Genomic DNA, 25442 nt, shown 5'->3' with positions numbered 1-25442 from the left:
ACGAGATTTAACTTTAGCAGTCACTCAAAACTTTCTTTACAAAACTGAATGTCAAAGCAAGCACCCAACTGGGATGACCCAGAGGGATGGTATGGGGAGGGAGGTGGGAGGGGGGTTCAGGATGGGGAACATGTGTACACCCGTGGCAGATTCATGTTGATGTATGGCAAAACCAATACAATATTATAAAGTAATTAACCTCCAATTAAAATAAATAAATTTATATTTTAAAAAAAGTAAGCACCCAATCCAAATTATTTAAATTTATATAATTAAAATAGCTAATCTACTCAACAGCGATGGGGGGCATACAAAAAACTGCTTTCATTAACTACATCATAAATAATTAACTCACAAGATCAGTAACTGGAGAAAATCTTACTCTCACAACATGGCTCTGTCCCTTAACAGCTCTGAGCCAGTAACTGAGACTATTATCCAGCATTTCCTTAGGAAAGTACCAAAACACAACACACACAAATCATAATCTGAACTATGGAACCAGCTGGCCACATGAAATCAGTTTCACGAAGTTTGCAAATATTCACTACAAGACATTCACAAAAAATTAACATCAGCGTTTTCAAGGTCAGTATTATGTCTGTTCAACTTCTTGGAGTCACACATTTTTGTGATATTTTTAACTTCTGACTGAAGCTTCTACCATCACAAGACGCTCACACTGTTTACAGACACTCCGAAGCTGCAGCTGGCACTCCTCAGTCACATCTTGTTACAATAAGCAGAGTAGCAGTTTTAAACTGCAGGTATATATTTTACTACAGATATGTAAAAAACTCTGCTATAACTTGACATTTTTCTCTCTAAAGATGGAAAGACACATGCACAATGAAATGGAGGCAATACAGGAAAATGTTACGCCAAGATCACAAAGTCAGAGGTTCTTATGCATGCGCACACACTGCCAGTAGCAGCTACCATGCTGAATGAACTAAAGGCTAAATAATGTGACCTTCCTTGTATCTTTCATGTTACTTTTAATATCTTTTCCCAACCCATTCAAAGGACAAGATCACAAACTCAGAGGTTCTTATGCATGCACGCTGGGAGTGTACTATCATGCTGAATGAACTAAATGCTAAATAATGTTACCTTCCTTATATCTTTCACGTCATTAATATCTTTTCCCAACCTATTCAAAAACACAGAAACTTACCCACACAAGCATTGAGGAACAGCCAGTCAGTCTTTTTCATCCTATTTTTAATTTGCTTTAGTTTTTTGAAGTCCACTTCAAGTTCCTCCTTGCTGCCAACAGCACCAGCCAGCTCAATCCTCTGGAAGTCCATTTTCACCTCCGAGTCCCGTTTCGCAGTCGGCGGCGATCTTCTCTGGCTGTTGCCACTGCTACAGCTCCCTCTCCATCGAGCTCTGTCTTGCTCATTAATTATTGAAGAAGCCTCTTCAGTCTCTGCGAACTCAATTGCTTCAATATTATTAGGTCTGGGATGATCGCAAACAACACATTTTTTAGCCTTGGCCCAGTTTTCATATGTGCAAATAGAACAAGTCCAATGCTGGGTCCTTGTGTTCAGTTTATTTCTATCATTGTATTCCTCACAAGGATCAACAGAAAAAGCAACTGGTCTTGAGCCAGATCCTGAGGATTGAGGAGATTCTGTGGGACTCCTGGTCCTACGCTGGGATAAGCACTGAGTGCATCTGATTGCTCTTGGCCAGTTCAAATACGTGCACATGTGGCATGACCATTTATTGGCATTTTCCATGCTATATGAAGATTTAACCCTTGGTCTTGCACTAGAGTCTGGACAGATCAAAGGACTACTTCCTCCTTCGGTGCTGGAAGGATCCCAATCTCTACCAACATCACTTGAACCACTTTTAAATGGATCTTCTGTAATAATTGTTCCACTAGGTCTCTGGGCACGACACATAGTACACTTGATTGCAGACGGCCAGTTTTCATACGTACAGTATTCACAAGCCCACTTAATTCCACGTTCTGACATTGTGCACTTCTTGAAGTGAGTTATGTCAGGCAGGAAGCTATAAATAATTAGGACATGGTTATTAAAACAATAGGTACATAATTTCACCCCTGAAAACATGCCCAAAATATAAAAGTAACCTTCAACTTATAAAATATCAATTTCTCAAGATATGCATGTAACATTTCATACTGAAATCTTTTTTTTTTTAATTTCCAGAGAGACACTGAAGATAGTTCCCAAAGAAAAATCTTAGACCTGGGGATTTAATGAAAATGTACTTTGGAATGCAAGAGAGACAGGCAAAAGGAAGTTTGTTCTAAGAGAGAAGGAGGTTAGAGCAGGAAGCCTCTCACAGAAATGTTTCATCTCAGTCAGGTCATCACCATCAATTTAGAAAAATAACCAGTAATTAAAAGATTCAAAGGTAAGGGATAGAACACAAACCATGTATCTTAAACACATAACATTCTTAAATTATGAGCAACAGACTGCTATGCTATTGAGGCATAGTACCACAATGTTTGATTCACTAAAGAATTCAGAAGATCAAACAGTCAACTCTATCGCTCTTCCTAAGGGAGAAAAGCAGCCTAAATGTGCTAACTACCCACTGCTCTTAATAAGCACAGGTAGAAAAGATGTTGAGGAGTAATGCTTACAATTAACAAAGTAACAATGTGAAACAAGATAATGTTCCTGGCCTATATCCTCAAAATCTTGCTGTCTAGAGTACAAAAAATAAAAACTGCACATTACCTACTCTCAGGACAACCAATCAACGAAACATCCCTGCGATAACCACTAGCATAATCACTCCAATATAATTTTGAATATTTATACTCAAAATATTCAATATTTAAAATGCACTCAATTACATTAACTATTTAAAAGTTCCTAGGATTCTACACTGAACTTACTAACACTACAATACTATGAAGACTTTATTATTTAATGACAACCAATTTATAAATGAAGCAACTTGCACAGCAAATGTAATGATTTTTTTGAATGGCTTGAATTTAGACATTGGCCACGAAAGCCAGCCTTTCCTTTTTCTTAAATCCCTTTCTCAACTAAATGTATATTATTCTGCTACCTATGTAAAACCAAAAAAGTGAAAGAAATCTAGGGAAAGTAACAGAAGTTTTTCCTTCTCTTTCTCAAGGATTTTTCCTTTTGAACCTGGAAAGCAAAATCTTTCACTTTACAAGTATATTATTACGTCCCTGCTTGCCAAGTCCTCACTCCTTTTAATAGCGTAGACTTTGTTAAGAGGACAATTCACTATAAGAGAGCCTACTATTTAATAGCTAAAATAAAAATCACACTTACTAAGATTTTAGTTTCCACGCTATAACCTCCACCTTGTACATGGTCAGAATGAAAGCACAGTTTATAAATCAGAACAAAGACAAGACTCAGTCGTCATGGTAGCTCAGATTCTGACTTCCTCAGGAGATACTGCAAAATGTGGTAAGTGGTTCTGCAGAATTGTGAATAGCTATTCCTGTAAATGAGACCAAAACTGAATTTCACTTGAAGCCTGCTTCTTTATCCAAAAGTTTCTTTTTTTTTAAAGGCTTTATTTTTATAAATTCTCTATTCTAATCCTATTCATTTAATAATGGACTCCGATCTTTAGAATCTTAACATAGCAAAAAGTCAGCTGATTGGGTTGGTCAGTCAAGTTAGGTACAGGAAAGATATTTTTCCCCGAAAACCTTAAACATATGTGTGTATGCACTATTATCATTAATCTTAAGTTGGTAGTAGGGCTTCCCTCATAGCTCAGTTGGTAAAGAATCTGCCTGCAATGCAGGCGACCCCAGCTCAATTCCTGGGTCAGGAAGATTCCCTGGAGAAGGGATAGGCTACCCAATCTAGTATCCTTGGGCTTTCCTTGTGGTTCAGCTGGTAAAGAATCCGCCCGCAATGCGGGAGAACTGAGTTCTATCCCTGGATTGGGAAGATTCCCCTGGAGAAGGGAGAGGCTACCCACTCCAGTATTCTGGCCTGGAGAATTCCATGGACTGGCCGCAAAGTCGGACACAACTGAGTGACTTACAATTTAAGTTGGTAGTACTAATAAGTCAATTCCTACCTGTATTACTTATTATTATTGCAGAGGTAAAGATGGTATAAACCAAGTTAATAGAAAAAAGCAAATATATATATATATATATATATATATATATATATATATATATATATAGTGCTAAAGAGTCAGACACAACTGAGCGACTTCACTTTCACTTTTCACTTTCATGCACTGGAGAAAGCAATGGCAACCCACTCCAGTGTTCTTGCCTGGGGAATCCCAGGGACGGAGGAGCCTGGTGGGCTGCTGTCTATGGGGTCGCACAGAGTCGGACACGACTGAAGCGACTTAGCAGCAGCAGCAGCAGTACTTATATTTAACTTTGAAATCCTTTCTCATTCAGCAGCTTTATTTTTCTCAAATCCAGGTAATTTATATTTATCTACTTAGATTTTTAAATTTAGTTTGCACCTACTGATTATACACAATCTGAGAGCAATCCAAAAGTGTGCTGAAGGGCAAAGGCTAAGATCGTAAAAGCATCCATAAAATGGGCAATTGAGATTTAATGGCAACTTTCATATTCATTAGGCGGTTTCTTCCTTTGGTTTCTCAGGAATGAAATATAAATTACTTGCTCATGCTACTGGAAACTAAAATGAGCAAACAGAAACTTAACATGACAAGAACAAATGACATAATGTACATATCCAAGGATAGGTAATCTCAAGATTTCATTTAAAACATTCACATTCAAAAATTCAAGCCTGCTTTGATAAGTATTTCTTTGATATAGTCTCAACTAAACAGTTTGTGGCCTTACGTTACCTTAGCTAATATTCAAGGAATTAATGCTGTGCCAGCATAACTTAAATGTCCATGTCTCACAGAAAACAAACAAAAGACCCTGCCATTAAAAAATAAAAAGTCATCATGTGAGCCTGGTAAACAGCCTGTATGTTCTGTGTGCCTAGTCGCTCAGTCGTGTCCAACTCTTTGTGACCCCATGGACTGTAGCCCGCCAGGCTCCTCTGTCCATGGGATTCTCCAGGCAAGAATACTGCACTGGGCTGCCATGTCCTCCTCCAGGGATCTTCCCAACACAGGGATTGAACCCAGGTCTCCCGCACTGCAGGCAGATTCTTTACCGTGTGAGCTGCCAAGAAAGCCCGGTACATAGCCTACTCCTCCCCACATTCAGGTAACTAAGCAACACCAAAACCAAACTCAAGAATTCTGAAGTAAGTGCATTATATTAGACAATGATACATATAGTATATACTCTATTGAGACATTGTAGGAATAGTTTTTTCATAACTGGAAGTTAAAATTCAGTTTTAACTACAGGGGAATTTGTAGTGTATTTACAATTTTGAGTAATTGACCTCAAAATAGATATATTTCTTCTGTAGTGTTCAGTAATGCTTCACAAGTATGGTCTAGTTTACTATTAAACATGACAGTATAAAAAATGTTTACTTATGAGCCCCTCCCTTTCACTAACCACTGACCCATGCATCATAATACTCATAGTTTTATTAGTGTTTGAACTTAGAAGTATATAATTAAAAAGCAGTTGTGAACTTAATACTACAAACTTTTTTACAAAGTTAAAATCTTAGAATTATCTGAGAGAATCATCTGTACCTGTGGTAACAGTAAATAGAATGGAACAGTAAAAATAACATCAGTTCAACTACATGATTTTGCATTACTGAGATGACATTAACACTGAGTACACTTTTTCTACCAAAGTCAAAACATCCCAAAAAGAAAATGAAATTATTTTTAACAGCAACCAGCTCTAAGAGTTAATACTGCACACTGACATAAAACCATTATTAAGTATCTTTCAAGTAAACATATATTCAAATACCCAAGTAAATTTAATTTACAAGCCTAATTTTGCATAAAACACAGCTTTCCAAATTATATCCAGTGAATCATACTTCAGCTAACTGGTACACAAAGTAACAATAAAATCTATATAATAAGTGCCCCTTCAAGGGGCATGAGACAACTACTAATCTTAAATATTCCTTGGTTGAAATGCAATACCAGCAGTTCCCATCTTGTGGACCAAAGAGTCCACAAATCTATATATCAAACCCTACCTGCAGACTGAATAATGTCTCCAAGTATATTAACCATTTTCTAGTATTAAATTCACCAACTGCTTTCGATATACTTCCAAGTTCCAACACTAATAAAACTCAGTATTATGATGCCTGAGTCAGTGGCTAGCAAAAGGGAGGGGCTCCCAACTAAACATTTTTTATACTGTCATGCTTAGCAGTGAATTAGACCATACTTGTGAAGCATTACTAACACTATGAAGAAACGTATCTATTTTGAGGTCAATTACTCAAAATTGTAAATACACTACAAATTCCCCCAACCACCTACTAAAACCCTCTGAACTAGAAGGAGAACTAGAGAAGTGAAATGGTCCTCACCAAATACAAACTCCTTGAGAAACAAACTGACAGAAACTTAACTGCCATTTAGTGTCAAATGACAACCAGTTATCCAAAGGAAGGTCTAAGATATAAGTTTTACATTAGCTTTATTAGTAAGCCTATATTTAGTAATACAAATATCAATTTTTAATGTAAATTGTTAATGTAGTTATTAATTAACATAAACCTGTGCAGATTTACAAATGCTCAGAAAGCATTTTAGGGGAATGAAGATGAAAGCTAAAACTAGAAGGATACTCCAAGCATGTTGAATTTTCAGGTTCTATTGAAGTATTAGCACAAGGTAATTCTGAACGGCAATATTTATATTTTTAGAAAGTACTATGCTTAACTCCTGAGCTCCAAGCTCCACACAGTCATTTCCTCTTTTCCCCTCAGCATCTTTCTACATCACTGTCTTCCTCATAACAGTCAACAGAAAAAACAACTGGTCTTGAGCAAGATCCTAAAGCATGAAGCATGAAGATATGGCGGACCGTCTGTCTACAAATCTCACCTCATTGCAGGACTCCAGCAGCTTGTCACATTCCACATTTAACCTCTTATCGTCCACCTACAACCAACCCCAGCCTGACTTCTCTCTCCGGTTTCCTTACACCACTAGGACTACTGGACCCAGCACAGCAGCTCAGACTCATCGTGAAGTCCGCCTTCACCCCATAGATTCTTTCTAGTGGTTTCTGTACAATCAGTTTTCTTTCCATTTCAGCAGCCATCAACCCTTTTTCCGTTCAGGTCAGAACTACTCTAATAGCCTCCTAAGCGCCTTCCCTTTTTAAATCCATCCAGCTCACCGTTACCAAAATAGTCCGAATAACAAGGCCCTCTTTCTGAAACTCTTCTGTAACAGCACAAACTCTCAGCTCCTTCCCAACACACAAACAGCACACACCCCAGACCCACTCATGTACTACCACCCCTCCACAATATACACATGAAGATATCACCTGAGAAAAACAAGCACAACAGACATACACACTCAGTCTGGGCAAATCCTACCCATCCTTTAAAGTTCAAATCTCATCTGTCATAAAGTTTTTCAAATCATTTCAAGTATATACACTCCAAGCAACCACAACACTTCTATCCACATTTGGCACCTACTGTATGTCTTCTTGGGTCTCGTTTCTGGAACACTGATTTGTGGAACACTGAGCCATATCATTTCCTACACTCGGTTTTCAATCAGAGCTTCCCAGGTGGCACCAGTGGTAAAGAATCCACCTGCCAATGCAGGAGACGCCTGGGACTTCAGTTCCATCCTTGGGTCAGGAAGATCCCATGGAGTAGGAAATGGCAAGCTGCTCCAGTACTCTTGCCTGGAAAACCCCATAGACAGAGGAGCCTGGCGGGGTACAGTCCACGAGATTGCAAAGAGTCAGACAGGACTGAGTGAGCATAGCAGAGCCAAGCTGTCAAGAACTTTGGCTCAGAGATTCTAATGGTATGGAATGGGGACCAGTCCTATGTTTAGAAAAATCCAGAGAGGAGACCATGTTGAGTGACCTGAACAGAGAAAAGAGTGGAACTTTTGAGCAATTTCAGGAAAAACAGGAGAGATTATAGAGGATGGGATCCACTCCTGTAGCAAGGCCTCAGTAGACAGTGCCTACCGCTAACAATTAGGTACCAAGCCGAAGGCACACATGAGCTGGTTAAGTGTTCCAGTCCTGAGGTGGCAAGGGCGCAAGGGCACAGACTTCAGCGCTCATTAAACATCCTCTCAAAGTCCTAAATCTGTGTGAAATCACATATAAATGATTAAGAATCAGTAAGACCTAAAAAATATGCTGACCTTCCCCACAGAGTGACCTTCAGGAGATCACTGTTATCTATCTCATCTGTATACTAAACATATTTGCTAAGAAGATCCCTTCCAAGCAATGTGTTGGACAAAATTACTTTGGTCAAAATAATAGTTAAAAATAATAATAATTAACTAACACTGTCATGGTGACTTTGGCCTTACTGGCACCATGCCTTACTGGCAGTTACCAGTACAGCCAGTACATGTAACCTCATTCTACCAAACCGAAGTCCTTAAAATATAACAAAGAATATAAAGTGTACATTTCAGTAAGTCAACACTGTGTTAATCAGGAAAACTAATAAAAGCTACAATGTTAATGGTTTCTCTTAAACCACCAGATAACTAGTACCCCACTGATACATAAACACAAGGTTAATTTACAGTATATCACATCTCAAACACTAGTAAGGCTACTTTTTAAAATCTGACTCCCAGTCATTTCAGGAGAAATTCTACCTATTTACATACTAGGGCTTTATCTGTAACTTCACCAACTTCCTCTGCACTCTCCAGTTCTTCAACAGTAACAAAAAAGACAGGAGTGATAAACACAAGGACAGACAGACACACACAGACTGATCCTAAGGTACTGCAGAGCCCATCTTAGCATGCTTCCTATACAGTTTCAGACACGTCACAGGTCAATCTTGCACCGCATATTAGTCCTTATAAACAAAACTAATTTAATGTAACAACCTAGGACTAGTTACAGAAGGTCTACTACACACTCAGAAATGTACAAAGATGTATCTATTAGATAAAATATTGTCCTTATGCTCAGGACACCTGCAATTTAACTAGATAAAAGATGACTAAGGCTTTTCTTAAATACACACAGAAGTGGGGAGATTATTTTAAGAGTGCACATCAAGCCAGCATTTAAAATACAGTAAAACAACTGTATTTTGCAGAAGCTATGAACATGTTACTTCACTCAGAATTTGGTTTTTATCATCCTATCCATCCTCTCTTTACACTGAACAGATAAGTCCCAATTAACAATATCCACAGGAACCAAGCAATATCCATGGGGTTCTCCAGGCAAGAATACTGGAGTGGATTGCCATTTCCTTCTCCAGGGGATCCTCCCGACCCAGGGATTGAACCTGGGTTTCCCACATTGTGGGTAGATTCTTTACCGTCTGAGCTACCAGGGAAGCCTGGATAGGAACCAAAAGTCACGACCAAACCTAGCCCAACTAAAGGCCATCTTTTTAACCAAACACTATGTTTTCTGTGTGACAGAGAAAGAAAGGGTAGAAATTTTTAAAATAATCATTGAGTTCTGATATAAAAGTTGAAAAGCAGGCAGAAGCAAATGAATGAACTATTCCAGGGCAAAACCAACTCAGAGCTATTATAAAGACAAGTTATTCACAAATTTTATTAATAGTGTTAAGTCATCCAATCATTACTTTTCTCACAATTCCTACTATAATGAATAACAGGAAAATAGGGTGGTGATTTTGTGAGTTGCATTTTCATTGCTTAAGCAGGGAGAAACAAAGGACAACCTGGGAAGGAATGCCAAAGACAGCAGCAGCTTGAAAAGGGACTGCTTACCCAACTATGAGAGATGAATGAGTGTACAGGCCAACTCTGCCTATTTCACAGTTTTGCCAGGGTCAGCCTTGTCCAACTAAGAAAAGAAAACAGCTAACACGTAAGCATATACTATATGCCAGATTCTGTTCTAAGTACTGAATATATTATTAACTAATCTAATCCTCAGAACTCTATGAAACAGGTACTACTATTAATATAATCTCCAATTTTAAAGACTGGAAACAGGAAAAGCAAAGTTAAATAACTTTGCTGAAGTGACAAAACTGCTGTGTGGCAGAGCCAGGATTTGAACTTGGGCATTCTGGCTCCGAAGTCTGTACTAAACAGACAAGGTAATAAAAATACACTTATACTGCAGCCCATAATCACTTATTCCCATTATCCAGAATTTGGACAACTAATAAACTGTACTGAGTGACTCATTACACAGTCTTTCCTAGATAACTAAGAATAGACAATCTCTAAACAAGCAAACTAAACTTGAAAACACACACTTGGTCAAATTTTATTAGCTTTTTAAAGTTACACAGAATCTTCCCAAAGCTTATCTAGAATGAGAACTACTGCAAAATGGCTAAAAAGTAAACAGGACCTAAAAAGTTATTTCTAAAAACAAGATAACACTAAGTTTTCCATGTAAAATAGAATGGGGAAAAAAAAAGAAACACCTCATATATACATCATGGCTTTTGACTATAAAATGCTTTTTAAGTATTTTTTATTCTGGAGGCAATCCCTGGATAAGAAAATATAAAAGTCAGCTTGACTTCTCTTAAACCAATACACGTATCCAAACTACTAAAGAAATGAAGTATATCAATTAAAAGTACATCAACAGAAAACCTTCCATTTTCATTGAGACAACTGAAAGGGAAAAGTCTCCCCCAGTGACAGGCATGTGTGGATTTCACTACCTATCCAGGGCCTGGTATTAGGGCAAAGACTGTGAGACAGTAAATAAATCATTTTTATTGCTGAGAGCCTCAGTTTTCTCATCTGTGAAAAAACGAGTTACGATGATCTCCAGGGACTCCCTGGGTGGCACAGTGGATAAGAATCTGCCTGCCAATGCAGGGGACATGGGTTCCATCTCTGATTCAGGAAAATGCCACACGCCACTGAGCCCGTGAGCCACAATTACCGAGTCCATGTTCTAGAGCCCGTGTGAGCCCCTGTGCCACAACTGCTGAAGCCCTCACGCCTCAGAGCCCATGCACCACAACCAGAGTAGCCCTTGCTGTCTGCAAGCAGAGAAAGCCCCATGCAGCAGTGAAGACCCAGCGTAGCCAAAAACAAATAAATACAGCAGAGTGTGTAAAAACCCTCACTCGCAGAGTCTCACATTCTTCTATGTAAAGACTCACTTTAGGGGGCAGAGATAAATTGGATGCCTGGGATAGACCCATGCACACTACTATCCATAAAACAGACGGCTAATAAGGACCCACAACTGCACCGCACAGGGACCCTACTCAACACTCTAATAGCATGCTGTGTGCTCAGTCGTGCACAACTCTGTGGCCCCGTGGACTGTGGCCCACCAGGCTCCTCGGTCCATGGGATTCTCCAGGCGAGAATATTGGTGTGGGTTGCCATTTCCTTCTCCAGGACATCTTCCCAACCCGGGGACAGAGTCTTTAAAAAGATTCACTTTATTCATTTTGCAAATAAACACTTTTTAACTTTTCCCTGCTCCATCTGTGACAAACTCCAACAGTCAAGTCCAGATTTTAAAATATGCACTTAATATTAAGTTAATGATCACTTAATATACCTAAACAGTATCAAAATCCTATTTCTAAAACAAAGCTATATCAATAAATTCATATACAATACCAGCAATGAATTATTTGTGCCAAATAATATATCAAACCTGAATGCGACTGAGCTTTGAGATGTAACCACCAGTTTATAGGATCATAGGAGATAGAGACTCAAACTGATTCCATGGAGATGCAATCAGTAAATTCCTATGGGTTTGTGTATATTAAAACTTGTGCTTAGTTGCTCAGTCATGTCTGACTCTTTGCAATCCCATGGACTGCAGCTTGCCAGGCTCCTCTGTCTTGGGGTTCTCCAGGCAAGAATACTGGAGTGGGTTGCCATGCCTTACTCCAGGGGATCTTCCCAACCCAGGGATCAAACCCAGCTCTCCCGCACTGCAAGCAAATTCTTTACCATCTGCGCCACCAGAGGAGCCCATATTAAAACTTAAATATGTGATAAAAATTAAACACTGAACTGATATTACAAAGTTATTAAAATTTTAAGGTGTGATTAACAGTATGGTATCTATGTTTCTAAGAGTACTTCTCTCTTGAGAGACACATGCTGCGTTATTTACAGTATTATGTCTTGAATTTGCTTTAAAATAATCCACTGGGGAGAAGCAAGAAGAATATACATGAAACAAGACTGGACATGTGTTGCTAACTGGGTGATGGATTTACACGAGAATTCATTCTCCCAGTCTCTCTGTATGTGTATTTGTTTGAAATTTTTCACAATGAAAAGTTTTTAAAACCTATCAAGAAGGTAACAAGTGCTATTACAGACTAAGAATCAAGCCTTTAATTCTAAGACTAGATTGCCAAAACGAGAAAAGGAGCAAGAAGCAGTATATCATGTATTGTTAAGACTGTTATTCAAAACTTGGTCCAGGGTCCTGTGATATTCTACGAACTGTTTACTAGTCTACAGAGAAAATGAGTAATTTTATTAGCAATTTTAAAGAATAATTTTATGATTGCTGAAAATAGTAGTAAAACATCTGTGTGTGTGTTTGAGATGCAATGCTAAAACATTTGAAAAACCTAATCTTCTTTTTACAACTCACAGGTATGGTCCATTAGAGAGAGAAAACGTATCACAATATGAACCAGCTTCTCTCACGCTAAACCTGCAGATGAGCATCACACTTCAGAAAACCAAGACTGACTTAAATTGGAGTGAAAAAAATCCATCTTTTCAACATTTCTCAGGAACCCAGGCAAAAACCCTTAACAAAATAGAAACAAATCAAATCCAACGATGTATAAAAAGAATTCTACAGCAGAACTAAGTAGGGTTTATTCCAGATATGCAAGCTTAGTTCAATGTTCAAAAATCAATACACATAACACATCCTATCAACAGGCTAAAGAAAAAAAAATCACATCACCACATATATACATGAAGAAAAAGTATTTGATAAAATCCAACATGATTAAAAAAAAAACCAAACACTCAGCAGATTTCAGGGGAACCGTCTCAATGCAATAAAGAGCACGCACAATAAACCTGCACATCAACTCTACACTTGACAGTGAGAAACTAGACGCTTTTCAGCCAGTACCCATATTGGGCAAGGTGGTCACCTTCCACCGCTCCTTTTCAAAGTCAAACTGGAAATTCCTGCGAGTATTGTAAAATAAGAAAAGAAAGAAAAAGGATACAGATTGGGAAATAAGAAATAAAACTGTTTATATTCACAGATGACAGGATTGTCTACGAAGAAAATTCAAAAAAGAATCAACAAAACTAAAGCTATTACAGAATTATAACAGGATTACAGGATAAAGGTTAAGTAAGTCCATTGCTTTCCTATATACCAGCAATAAACAAATGGAATTTGAAATTTAAAACACATCACCATTTATATCAGCACCCCCAAAAACGGATTACTTAAAGTCAGAGAACTTGGTGTTCTGACTTCTTGCCTTACTATACAGCTACAGTGGGCCTCCCTGGTGGTTCAGATGGTAAAGAATCCATCTGCAATGCAAGAGACCTGGGTCTGATGTCCAGGTTGGGAAGATCCCCTGGAGAAGGGAATGGCAACCCACCCCAGTATTCTTGCCTAGCGAATTCCATGGACAGAGGAGCCTGGCAGGCTACAGTCCATGGGGTCGCACAGAGTCGGACACGCCTGAGCAACTTTCACTTTCATACAGTTACAGTAATCAAAACACTGATACTGGTGAAAGAATAAGTCAATGAAATAGAATAGAGAGCCCAGAAATTGACCCACACATACAGAGTCAACTGATATTTGACTTGAATAAGGAAAGGCAATACAATGGAGAAAAAACTCCTTTCAAAAAATTGTGCTGAAACCACTGGACATCCACATGCAAAAACAAAAATGGCTCACAAACCTCACACCCCTCACAAAAATTCCCTCAAAATGGATCACAGACCACATGTTAAATTGTTGTTCAGTTGCTCAGTCATGTCTGACTCTTCGCAACCCCATGAACCATGCAGCACACCAGGCCTCCCCGTCCTTCACCATCTCCCAGAGCCTGCTCAAACTCATGTCCACAGACTCGGTGATGCCATCCCACCATCAATCCTCCTCTGTCGTCCCCTTCTACTCTTGCCTTCAATCTTTCCCAGCATCAGGGTCTTTTCCAATGAGTCAGCTCTTCGTATCAGAGGGCCAAAGTATTGGTACTTCAGCTTCAGCACCAGTGCATCCAATGACTATTCAGGGATGACTTCCTTTAGAATGGACTGGTTTGATCTCCTTGATGTACAAAAGGGACTTTCAAGGGTCTTCTTCAACACCACAGTTCGAAAGCATCAATTCTTTGGGGCTCAGCCTTCTTTACAGTCCAACTCTCACAACCATGCATGACTACTGGAAAAACCACAGCTTTGACTATATAGACGTTTTGTCAGCAAAGTGATGTCTCTGCCTTATTTTTTTTTTTTTTTTTTGTCTCTGCTTTTTAATACACCACTTAGGTTTGTCATAGCTATTCTTCCAAGGAGCAAGGATCTTTTAATTTCGGGGCTGCAGTCACCATCTGCAGTGACTTTGGAGCCCAAGAAAATGAAATCTGACACTTTCCACATTATCCCCATCTATTTGCCATGAGGTGATAGGACCAGATGCCATGATCTTAGTTTTTTGAATGTTGAGTTTTAAGCCAGCTTTTTCCCTCTCCTCTTTCACCTTCATCATGAGGCTCGTAGAGCCTCTTCACTAAAATGCAGAGCTATAAAATTCCCAGAATATGAAAGGAAATTTTTGACCTTGACTGTGCCAATGACTTTTCAGTTAAAACCCAAAGACACTATCCATGAAAGATATACTTGATAAACTGGTTTTATTAAAATTGAAATTTTCTGTTCTACAAAAGACATGGTCAAGAAAATGACAAGACAAGCCAAAAAATAGGAAAAAACATCTGATAAAGACTGTTATCTAAACTATAAAGAGCTCTTAAAACTCAATAATAACAAAACACCCTAATTAAAACAAGAGCAAAGACCTGAACAGACATTTCATCATCAAAGAAGATATACAGATGGCAAACAGCATAAGAAAAAATACTCAACATTATACCTCATTAGTATGGGGTTGCACAGAGTCGGACAGGACAAGCAACTTAGCAGCAGCAGAGAATTGCAAATTAAGACTGCAATGAGATATGACCACACAGCTCTTAGAATGACCAAAATCCGTAACACTAACAACAAATTCTAGAAAGGATACAGATCAACAAGAACTTTCGTCCACTGCTGACTGGAATGAAAAGTGATACAACTAAGTTGGGAAGAGTTTGGCAACTTCTTCCCTTGTAGCTCAGTCGGTAAAGAATCCACCTCCATTGCAAGAGATAGGGGTTCAATCCCTGGTCTGGGAAGATCCCCTGGAGAAGGAAATGTCAACCCACTCCAGTATTTTTGCCTGGAAAATCCCATGGACAGAGGAGTCTGGTGGGCTACAGTCCACGGGGCCCCAAGGGTCAGACACAAGTTAGCGCCTAAACCACCACCAGTGTTTCATCGTTGTTCAGTCACTAAGTCATGTCTGACTCTTTGCGAATGGACTGCTCTGTCTATGGGATTTCCCAGGGAAGAATATTGGAGTGGGTTGCCATATCCTTCTCCAGAGGACCTTCCCGACTCAGGGAATGAACCCACATTTTCTGCATTGGCACACGGGTTACTTACCACTGAGCCACCAGGGAAATCCCTATTCTTGCCACATTGTTGTTGTTCAGTCGCTAAGTCATGTCCAACTCTTTGCAACCCCATGGACTACAGTAAGCCAGGCTCCCCTGTCCTTCACTATCTCCCAGAGTTTGCTCAAACTCATGTCCACTGAGGTGATGATGCCATCTTATCATCTCATCCTTTGTCACGCCCTTCTTCTGCCCTCAGGGTCTTTTTCCATTAAACAGGCTCTTACCATCAGTTCAGTTCAGTCGCTCAGTCGTGTCCGACTCTTTGCGACCCCATGAATCGCAGCACGCCAGGCCTCCCTGTCCATCACCAACTCCCGCACTCAGACTCACATCGCTCGAGTCAGTGATGCCATCCAGCCATCTCATCCTCTGTCATCCCCTTCTCCTCCTGCCTCCAATCCCTCCCAACATTAGAGTCTTTTCCAATGAGTCAACTCTTCACATGAGGTGGCCAAAGTACTGGAATTTCAGCTTTAGCGTCATTCCTTCCAAAGAAATCCCAGGGCTGATCTCCTTGCAGTCCAAGGGACCCTCAAGAGTCTTCTCCAACACCACAGTTCAAAAGCATCAATTCTTCGGCACTCAGCCTTTGTCACAGTCCAACTCTCACATCCATACACGACCACAGGAAAAACCATAGCCTTGACTAGGTGGACCTTAGTCGGCGAAATAATGTCTCTGCTTTTGAATATGCTATCTAGGTTTTCTTCCAAGGAGTAAGCGTCTTTTAATTTCATGGCTGCAATCACCATCTGCAGTGATTTTGGAGCCCAAAAAATAAAGTCTGACACTGCTTCCCCATCTATTTCCCATGAACTGATGGGACCAGATGCCATGATCTTCGTTTTCTGAATGTTGAGCTTTAAGCCAACTTTTTCACTCTCCACTTTCACTTTCATCAAGAGGCTTTTTAGTTCCTCTTCACTTTCTGCCACTAGGGTGGTGTCATCTGCATATCTGAGGTTACTGATATTTCTCCTGGCAATCTTGATTCCAGCTTGTGTTTTTTCCAGTCCAGCGTTTCTCATGATGTACTCTGCATAGAAGTTAAATAAGCAGGGTGACAATATACAGCCTTGACGTACTTCTTTTCCTATCTGGAACCAGTCTGTTGTTCAATGTCCAATTCTAACTGTTGCTTCCTGACCTGCATACAGATTTCTCAAGAGGCAGGTCAGGTGGTCTGGTATTCCCATCTCTTGAAGAATTTTCCGCAGTTTATTGTGATTCACATAGTCAAAGGCTTTGGCATAGTCAATAAAGCAGAAATAGATGTTTTTCTGGAACTCTCTTGCTTTTTCCATGATCCAGCAGATGTTGACAATTTGATCTCTGGTTTCCCTGCCTTTTCTAAAACCAGCTTGAACATCAGGAAGTTAATGGTGCACGTATTGCTGAAGGCTGGCTTGGAGAATTTTGAGCATTACTTTACTAGCGTGTGAGATGAGTGCAATTGTGTGGTAGTTTGAGCATCCTTTGGCATTGCCTTTCTTTGGGATTGGAATGAAAACTGACCTTTTCCAGTCTGTGACCACTGCTGAGTTTTCCAAATTTGCTGGCATATTGAGTGCCGCACTTTCAGGATTTGAAATAGCTCAACTGGAATTCCATCACCTCCACTAGCTTTGTTCGTAGTGATGCTTTCTAAGGCCCACTTGACTTCACATTCCAGGATGTCTAGCTCTAGATGAGTGATCACACCATCATGATTATCTGGGTCATGAAGATCTTTTCTGTACAGTTCTTCTGTGTATTCTTGCCACCTCTTCCTAATATCTTCTGCTTCTGTTAGGTCCATACCATTTCTGTCCTTTATCGAGCCCATCTTTGCATGAAATGTCCCCTTGGTATCTCTAATTTTCTTGAAGAGATCTCTAGTCTTTCCCATTCTGTTCTTGTCCTCTATTTCTTTGCATTGATCGCTGAAGAAGGCTTTATCTCATCTCTTCTTGCTATTCTTACCATATGACCGAGCAATTGTGCATCTTGGAATTTACTCCAAGGAGTTGAAATTATAGCTCCATACAAAACCCTGCACATGGATGTTTACAGCAGCTTTATTCATAACTTCCAAAACTTCGAAGAAAGCAAAGTTCAGAAGGTGAATGGATAAACTGTAGTACATCCAGACAAGAAAATATTTAGCACTAAAGAAAAATCAACTAACAAGCCATGAAAAGACATGGAGTAACCGTAAAAGCATATTACTAAGTGAAAGAAGCCAGTCTGAAATGGCTATATTCTGTTTGATTCCAAGTACACAACATTCTGGAAAAGGCAAAAGTATGGAGGTTAAAAAAAAAGATCAGGGGATGGTGAGAGGAAGGGATGAACAGGCAGAGGGGAGGATTTCTAGGGCAATGAAACTATTCAGTATGACACTATAATGGTGGATACATGTCATTATACATTTGTCAAAACCCATAAAATGTACGTACCAAAAGTGAACCTTAATGTAAGCTATGTACTCTGATTGGTAATTATGCATCATAGCAGACTCATCAACATAAGAAATGCACCACTCAGGTGCAGGATGCTGATGGTAAAAGAGGTTATGCATGTGTAGAGTGAGGAGTATAAAAACTTTACTTTCTGCTAAATTCTGTAGTGAACCTAAAGTGCTCTAAAAAATAAAGACTGTTTTAAAAACCTACTTCTTAACAATGTTTTTAGTCACTAATATCCAGGAAATATGTTCTTAAAAAAAAAAACAACAGTCCTCAGAATGACAGGAAGTTTTAAAAACTATGCAGCTTTTGATGTGAACTTATTAATAAAACTGCTTTAAAAAATAAAATGGGTTTCCCTGGTGGTCCTGTGGTTAAGAGTCCACCTTGCAATGCAGGAGACACGGGTTCGATCCCAAGTCTGGGAAGAGAGCACATGCCTCAGAGCAACTAAGCCCGTGCGCCACAACTCTGAGTCCAGCAGCCCTAGAGACCCATCAGAGCAAGAGAAGCCAGCACCACAAGAAGCCTGCACACCGCAACCTGAAAGCGGCCCCACAAAGCAACCAAGACCCAGTGCAGCCAAAGATACGTGAATAAACAGAACTGCAAAAAAAAAAATAATAATTAAAAATGAAATTTGAAATATGCTCACACCCAATATTTTAAATTTTTAAAAGACACTGAAATTAACATGAAGGGCTCCCACTAGCTAAATGTGAATCAACTCAAGCACCCACACAAAAATAGGAAAAGATTTTTGAAGTACTGACTAAAAGAAAACTCCGTAAGTCTCCAAACTAACAAATAAATAACGGAGAAGAAAAGCTCTTCCTTACAACAGAAATCAAATAAATGCAAAAGGACTAACTGGATTAAAAATTCACCATTTGGCAATCTTCCCACTAGAATAAAAAAAAAAGATCACGAGTGAACATTAAAACTAGTAGGTGAAAATTTGAGTATTAACAGGATATTTAAGTAGTCTCTAAGTATTTCCCCCAAATCATAACTGGTTATGTCACAAAGCCAGCAGACACCTTAACTAAATAATCAAAGTTAATCACACCAGGAAAAACATCATTTGCCTTTTGTTATATTGTTCTAAGAACAAAACTGTGTGATATTCTTGCCAAAAAGTACATCCTCTGACTACAATCATGAGAAAACATCAGAAATGCCGCATTAAGCGACTTTCTACAAAATTGCATGAGTGTGCTAAGTCACTTCAGTCGTGTCCAATTCTTTGTGACCCTATGGCCCGTCAAGCTCCTCTGTCCACAGGGTTGTCCAGGTAAGGATCCTGGAGTGGATTACCACGCCCTTCTCCAGGGGATCTTCCTGACCCAAGGATCAAATATCAGCATCTCTTCTGCATTGACAGGCGGGTTCTTTACCACTAGTGCCACTTGGGAAGCCCTAACTACAAAATTACTAATCCTATATTCTTCAAAAATGTATCATGAAAAATAAGGATGTTATCGTTCCAATTAAAGGAGCTTATAAAAAACAAGGCAATAGACTGCAACGCATGATCTCAGATTTTCTTTTATCTTTATAAAGAACATTAATAGAACTGGCAAAATTTAAGTAAGATTTATAGAATCTTATTCTTAAGAATTAAATCACACTATTAATTTCCTGACTTTGATACCTCTATTGTGGTTACACAGGAGAAAGCCAATACACACTGAAATATTTAGAGATTAAAGGGTATCAAGCCTGCAATTTACTTTCAGACAGTTCTGGTAGGAAAATATATTTGTATTTATATATGTCCAGGTGCGTGCGTGCTCAGTCGTGTCCTACTCTTTGTGACCCTGTGGACTATAGCCTACCAGGCTCCTCTGTCCGTGGAATTTTCCAGGCAAGAGTACTGGAGTGGGTTACCATTTTCTCCTCCAGGGAGTCTTCCTAATCCAGGGATCAAACCTGCATCTCTTGTCTCCTGCATTGGCAAGCGGAGTCTTTACCACTGAGCCACCTGGGAAGTCCACGAAACAGGTACACAACAGTCCTTCTATATGAGAGCAAATGTGGCCTCCTATATCCCAAATATTTCTCAAGATTTGTCAGTTCTTTCTACCGCTACCACCAAGTCTTAGTTCATTATTTCTCTCAACTATTTTATTATTTTAACTGGTCTTCCTACCTTCATACTTCACATCTCCACCAAAGTAATCTGTTAAAAAAAAAAAAAAATCTGGTGTTGCTATTCAGCAACTTTAAAAATGTCAACACCCCACTAAAGTTAAAAGTCTTAAAAAGAACATAAAAGATCCTTAACAAACACAAACACATGTGTGCATCAAGAATATCTGACAGTATTTTCCTTCAGTGATTTACTGCCTTTCACCAAAGCATTATTAAGGGAAAATGTACTGTACTTCACTTTGGGAAGATGAGCTCCATCTCTCGATATTTTAGAGAAGAATGCACTGCACTTCTGAGATGTGAGTTCATGTCCCTCTCCACCTGTTACTGAGCCGGGGATTTTGCCAAGTCCTTAAGACCCAAGGCTCTTCACCTGAAAAAATTATGATGTCTTACCTGTCTTTACTTGGGGGCTAATACCAATAATCTCAAGATCTACATCCTATAAATAATATGAACAAATGTCAGTTTGAATTAACACACCTTCGATTTTATATGAAGCTTCAGATCACAGAACATTTGTATTATTTCACTTCATCTTCAGAACTCTCAGGTACTTTCCAAACCTAGGGTACAGAATCCCTCTGAGGTACAAGTATCTTCATTTTTATGACAATAAATTTGTGGCTTCAGGAAAGGTAAAATGAACTTGCCCACAGTTTAGGAACTTGCCCAAACTTCAGGAAGTAAAGCCCAAATTCTGACTTCTATTTTTCCCAATTAATACACCACAGCCTTCCAGAGTTACAAAAACATTTTCACAGAACGAAATGCGACTATTAGATTACAAGATGGACTGACTGCATAGTCACTGTGTCTGGCTACCACAAGGCATTGCCACTACCTCCAGAGCAAGTCCCCAAATCTTAGTTTTTCTCCAGATTACCCTATCATGCCCCGCTTCCAAGCCACCAACCAACTCCCACGTGGATTACTATGTAACCTCCCCACTAATCTTGGTGCTTCTATTCTAGCCACCATCCCCGCATAGAAGCCAGATAGATCCCTTAGGAACGTAAACCAGGTTACCACATAAGGTCTTAAACCCTACTCACTCAGAATAAAATTAAGATTTCCCCAGTCTTTCTTGCAAATCTTTACATAAAAGTGGATTTCATTCTGTTCCTTTTACAAGCAAGCTCAGTCTCTCCATGAGAGTTTTCTAGGAGCACTCTCCTCCGCCTAGAATTCTCTCTCCCTAGATTTTCACATGGCCAGCTCTTGTCATCAAAAACTAGATTTAAATATGACCTCCTCAAAAATCTTCCCTCACCACACTGATGTCATTCTCCACCGCATCACCCTACTTTCATTACATTACTGGCAGAGTGCTTATCACCACCTGGGTTTGGTTTGGGTACTTGGTTGTTTGCTTCTGTTTTTTCCTTGTTTGCTCTCTCTATATACTAGAATGTAAATACAGATTTTAAACTTAATACAACATATAGCCTCATCATATCCCCTCCCCACACAGAGGCAACCCTTCCTTCTTCCTACCTGTAAAGACGATCCACACTGGAGAGGATCATTTCTCCTTTCTATTTTCCAGCTCCTCGACAATACTAGCTCTAAGGGAAAATGAGGAGTAAGGACTGGAGAAGAGTAAGGCACTCACAGCCAGGTGTTAGGATCGATATTCCAACCTCTACCACATGCTTAAGCCACACTATACCCTCTGCAGGTCCTTACATGGGACATGGAATTGTCACGTCTCCACCCCTTCATTACACATGGCTGCTTCTGCACACAATGCTCGCCCATCCCGCTTATATCTATGTGGGTACAGATGTGTATATATACACACATACACATACCTAGAAACCTTCTTCAAAGCCTAGCTGAACTGTGTCCACTCCTGTGCAACCCTTCTTGGTGCAACCACAATCTTGTGCTAAATTAATTCAGTCCTTTCTTTACCACTTCACAGTACTCTGTTTAGTGGATTAAGGTTTGTTTTGAATGATCAACTGTAAAAAAAGAAAAAAAAACTCATTTTAATGTCTCTATAAACAGAGCTTGCTATAAAACAGCTGCTCACTGATCATTTAGTCAACAAAAAGCAATTTACTATTCTACTGATATCGAAGGATAGTATTTCAAACAAAGATTAACCAAAGTTCTGCAAACTGCTATCATTCCCACGTTTAAAAACAAACTTTACCGTCATTAAATACCAAAAAATGAAGTTAATTACCCACCCCAATCAGAAAAGGATTTCAAAGTGACTTGTTAAAAGTTACAGAAATGATGTCTTGCCCTCAGAATTCCAATCTCAAGGATACTGCTGCAACCCTCAGTAGAACTCCATTTCTCCATCTGCAACGTCAGGATAATTTCTTCAGACACCCAGGGAATGCTGCCTTGCAGTAATCAATTTTAGTTGAGAATAATTATGTTACTAAAGCTAACTGAATTTCAGCAAATGATGCTGGGACTACTAGACAGCCATCTGCAAAAAGAGTAAAGTTGGATCTCTATCTCACACTATATACAAAACTCAAAATTATCAAAGAGCTAAATGTAAGAGCAAAAACTGTAAAATTTGTAGAAGAAATGCAAATCTTCTTGACCTTGGATTAGATAATGGCTTCTTAGAGATAACACCAAAAGCATAAATAACAAAAGAAAATAGATAAACTGGACATCAAAATTAAAATCTTTGTACTCCAAAGAACACCACGGACAAAGTGAAGAGATAACCTATGGAATAAGAGAAAGTATTTGCAAACCACTTGCAAATCATCTGACTTCTATCCAGAATATATAAAGAACTCTCATAATCCAACAATAAAAAGACAAATAATCCAATTGAAAAATGGGCAAAGGATTGTAATAGACATTTCTCTAAAACTACACAAATGACCGATAAGCACGTGAAAACATACTCAATACCATCAGCCATTAGAGAAATGCAAGTAAAAAACAGACGCCACTTTACTCAGACGGCTATAATAAAAAAGACAACAAGTGGTAATGAGCAGGTAGAGAAATGGAATCCTCATAATACACTGCGGGAAGAGAACAGTCACAAAGCCCCTCAAAGGTTAAGCACTGAGTCACCATGAAGTGAAGTCGATCAGTCGTGTCCGACTCTTTGCAACCCCAAGTACTGTAGCCTACCAGGCTCCTCCATCCATGGGATTTTCCAGGCAATAGTACTGACTGGAGTGGATTACCATTATGTAACCCAGCAATTCCACTCCTAGGTATATACCCAAGAAAAATGAAAACTTACGTCCCCACAAAAGCTTGTACACAATGTTCATAGCAGCATATTTCATAAAAGCCAAAACATAGAAAAAACCTAAATATCCCTCAAAGAATAGAAAAAATATAAACAAAATGTGATTTACACCCATATATGGAATATTCATTATTCGGCCATAAAAAGGAATGAAGTACTAATATATGCTACAACATGGATAAACATTAAAACATCAAGCTAAGTGAACAAAGCCAGATACAAAAGGCCATACCCAGAAAGCTCCAAAAGGCAAAACTTGAATATACACACACTGACAACTACTTACATAGCGTTTATATTGCATTAGGCTTTATAAGTAATCTAGAGACGACTTAAAGTGTAAAGAAGGATGTGCATAAACCTATGGACCTAGACAAACCTAAAATACTCGGTTATTTCATATAAAGGAACTGGATACCCCTGGATTTTGATATCTGAGGGGGATCCTGGAGCAAATCCCCCATGGATACTGAGGGACAACCATATTGTATGATTCCTTCATGGCAAATAAATGGGCAGAAAATGGAAAACAGTAACAGACTTTATTTTCTTGGGCTCTAAAATCACTGCAGATAGCGACTGCAGCCACCAAATTAAAAGACCTTTGCTCCTTGGAAGAAAAGCCATGACAAACCTAGACAGCGTATTAAAAATCAGAGACATCACTTTGCAGACAAAGGTCCGTATAGTCAAAGCTATGTCTTTTCCAGTAGTCATTTACAAGAGTTGGCCCATAAAAAGGCTGAGCACCAAAGATTGATGCTTTCAAACTGTGGTGCTGGAGAAGACTCTTGAGAGCCCCCTTGTACATCAAGGAGATCAAATCAGTTAATCCTAAAGGAAATCAACCCTGAATATTCACTGGAAGGAAGGACTGATGCTGATATTCCAATACTTTGGCCACCTGATACAACCGACTGGTTGCAGAAGACTGATACTGGGAAAGACTGAGGGTAAGAAGAGAAGGGGACAACAGTAGATGAGATGGTCAGATGGTATCATCGACTCAGTCTGAGCAAACTCTTTGACAGGGAAACCTGGCATGCTGCAGTCCATGGGGTTCCAAAGAGTCGGACATGACTGAGTGACTGAACAACAACCAATTTATATAGAACAGGCAAATCCACAGAGAAAGTAGATTTCCAGCTGCCAGGAACTGGGGCACAGGGAGATGACTGCAAATGAGTACAGGGTCTCTTTGGAGGGTGAGAGATGTTCTGAATAGTGGTAATGGTTATGTAACTTTGTGAATACACTGAAAACTAATGAAATGAATACTTTAAAACGGTGAATTTTACATGAACTAAACTTATTTAGTTATATGAACTAAGTTTATTTAAGCTGTTTAAGATTTTAAAATTTGGACCATTGTTGATGTCTTTATTGAATTTGTTACAACACTGCCTGTTTTATGTTTTCATTTTTTTGCCACAAGGCATGTAGGATTTTAGCTCCCTGACCAGGGATCGATCCTGGATCCGCCAGCAAATACCCTAAGCTGATTATTTTTTTAAATTAAGAAACACCTGGAGATGTGCAACTGACTTCCAACAATGCTTTTATCTATTTGAATAGTTTTTACTTATGCAAATTCAATCCACATAAAAATCTGACTTGCCAAACAATACAAAATAAAAAACCAAATTGTGTTGTGTGGCTTGAGAGGGAGTGGGGCAGTCTGCCCTCAATAAATTAACTATAAAAATAAAGGAAATAAGTGTTTTCATCACCGAAAAGTTCATTAGGCACCTGAAAAATTATTAATTTTATTTC

General features: G+C 39.1%; 1 protein-coding gene across 4 annotated transcripts in view; it reads right to left on the bottom strand.

Annotated features, from left to right (window-relative positions):
* The window catches only part of ZRANB1 (zinc finger RANBP2-type containing 1), a 70270-nt gene that overhangs the window by 40419 nt on the left and 4409 nt on the right, over positions 1–25442 (bottom strand). For 2 of the 4 annotated variants that reach the window (XM_027960504.3, XM_042238530.2), the window contains exon 2: positions 1178–2028. In XM_027960504.3, coding sequence (XP_027816305.1) covers positions 1178–1991 — 814 coding nt within the window. In that variant the 5' untranslated portion in view covers positions 1992–2028. Of the gene's footprint in view, positions 1–1177; positions 2029–20423; positions 20992–21922; positions 21994–22239; positions 22393–25442 lie in introns of all 4 variants that reach the window. The other 2 variants (XM_060404576.1, XM_042238529.2) reach the window with 2 other exon arrangements.

This window comes from Ovis aries, chromosome 22, assembly GCF_016772045.2.
Source record: "Ovis aries strain OAR_USU_Benz2616 breed Rambouillet chromosome 22, ARS-UI_Ramb_v3.0, whole genome shotgun sequence".
NCBI lineage: Eukaryota > Metazoa > Chordata > Mammalia > Artiodactyla > Bovidae > Ovis > Ovis aries.
This window is presented reverse-complemented; position numbering and strand designations above follow the sequence as displayed.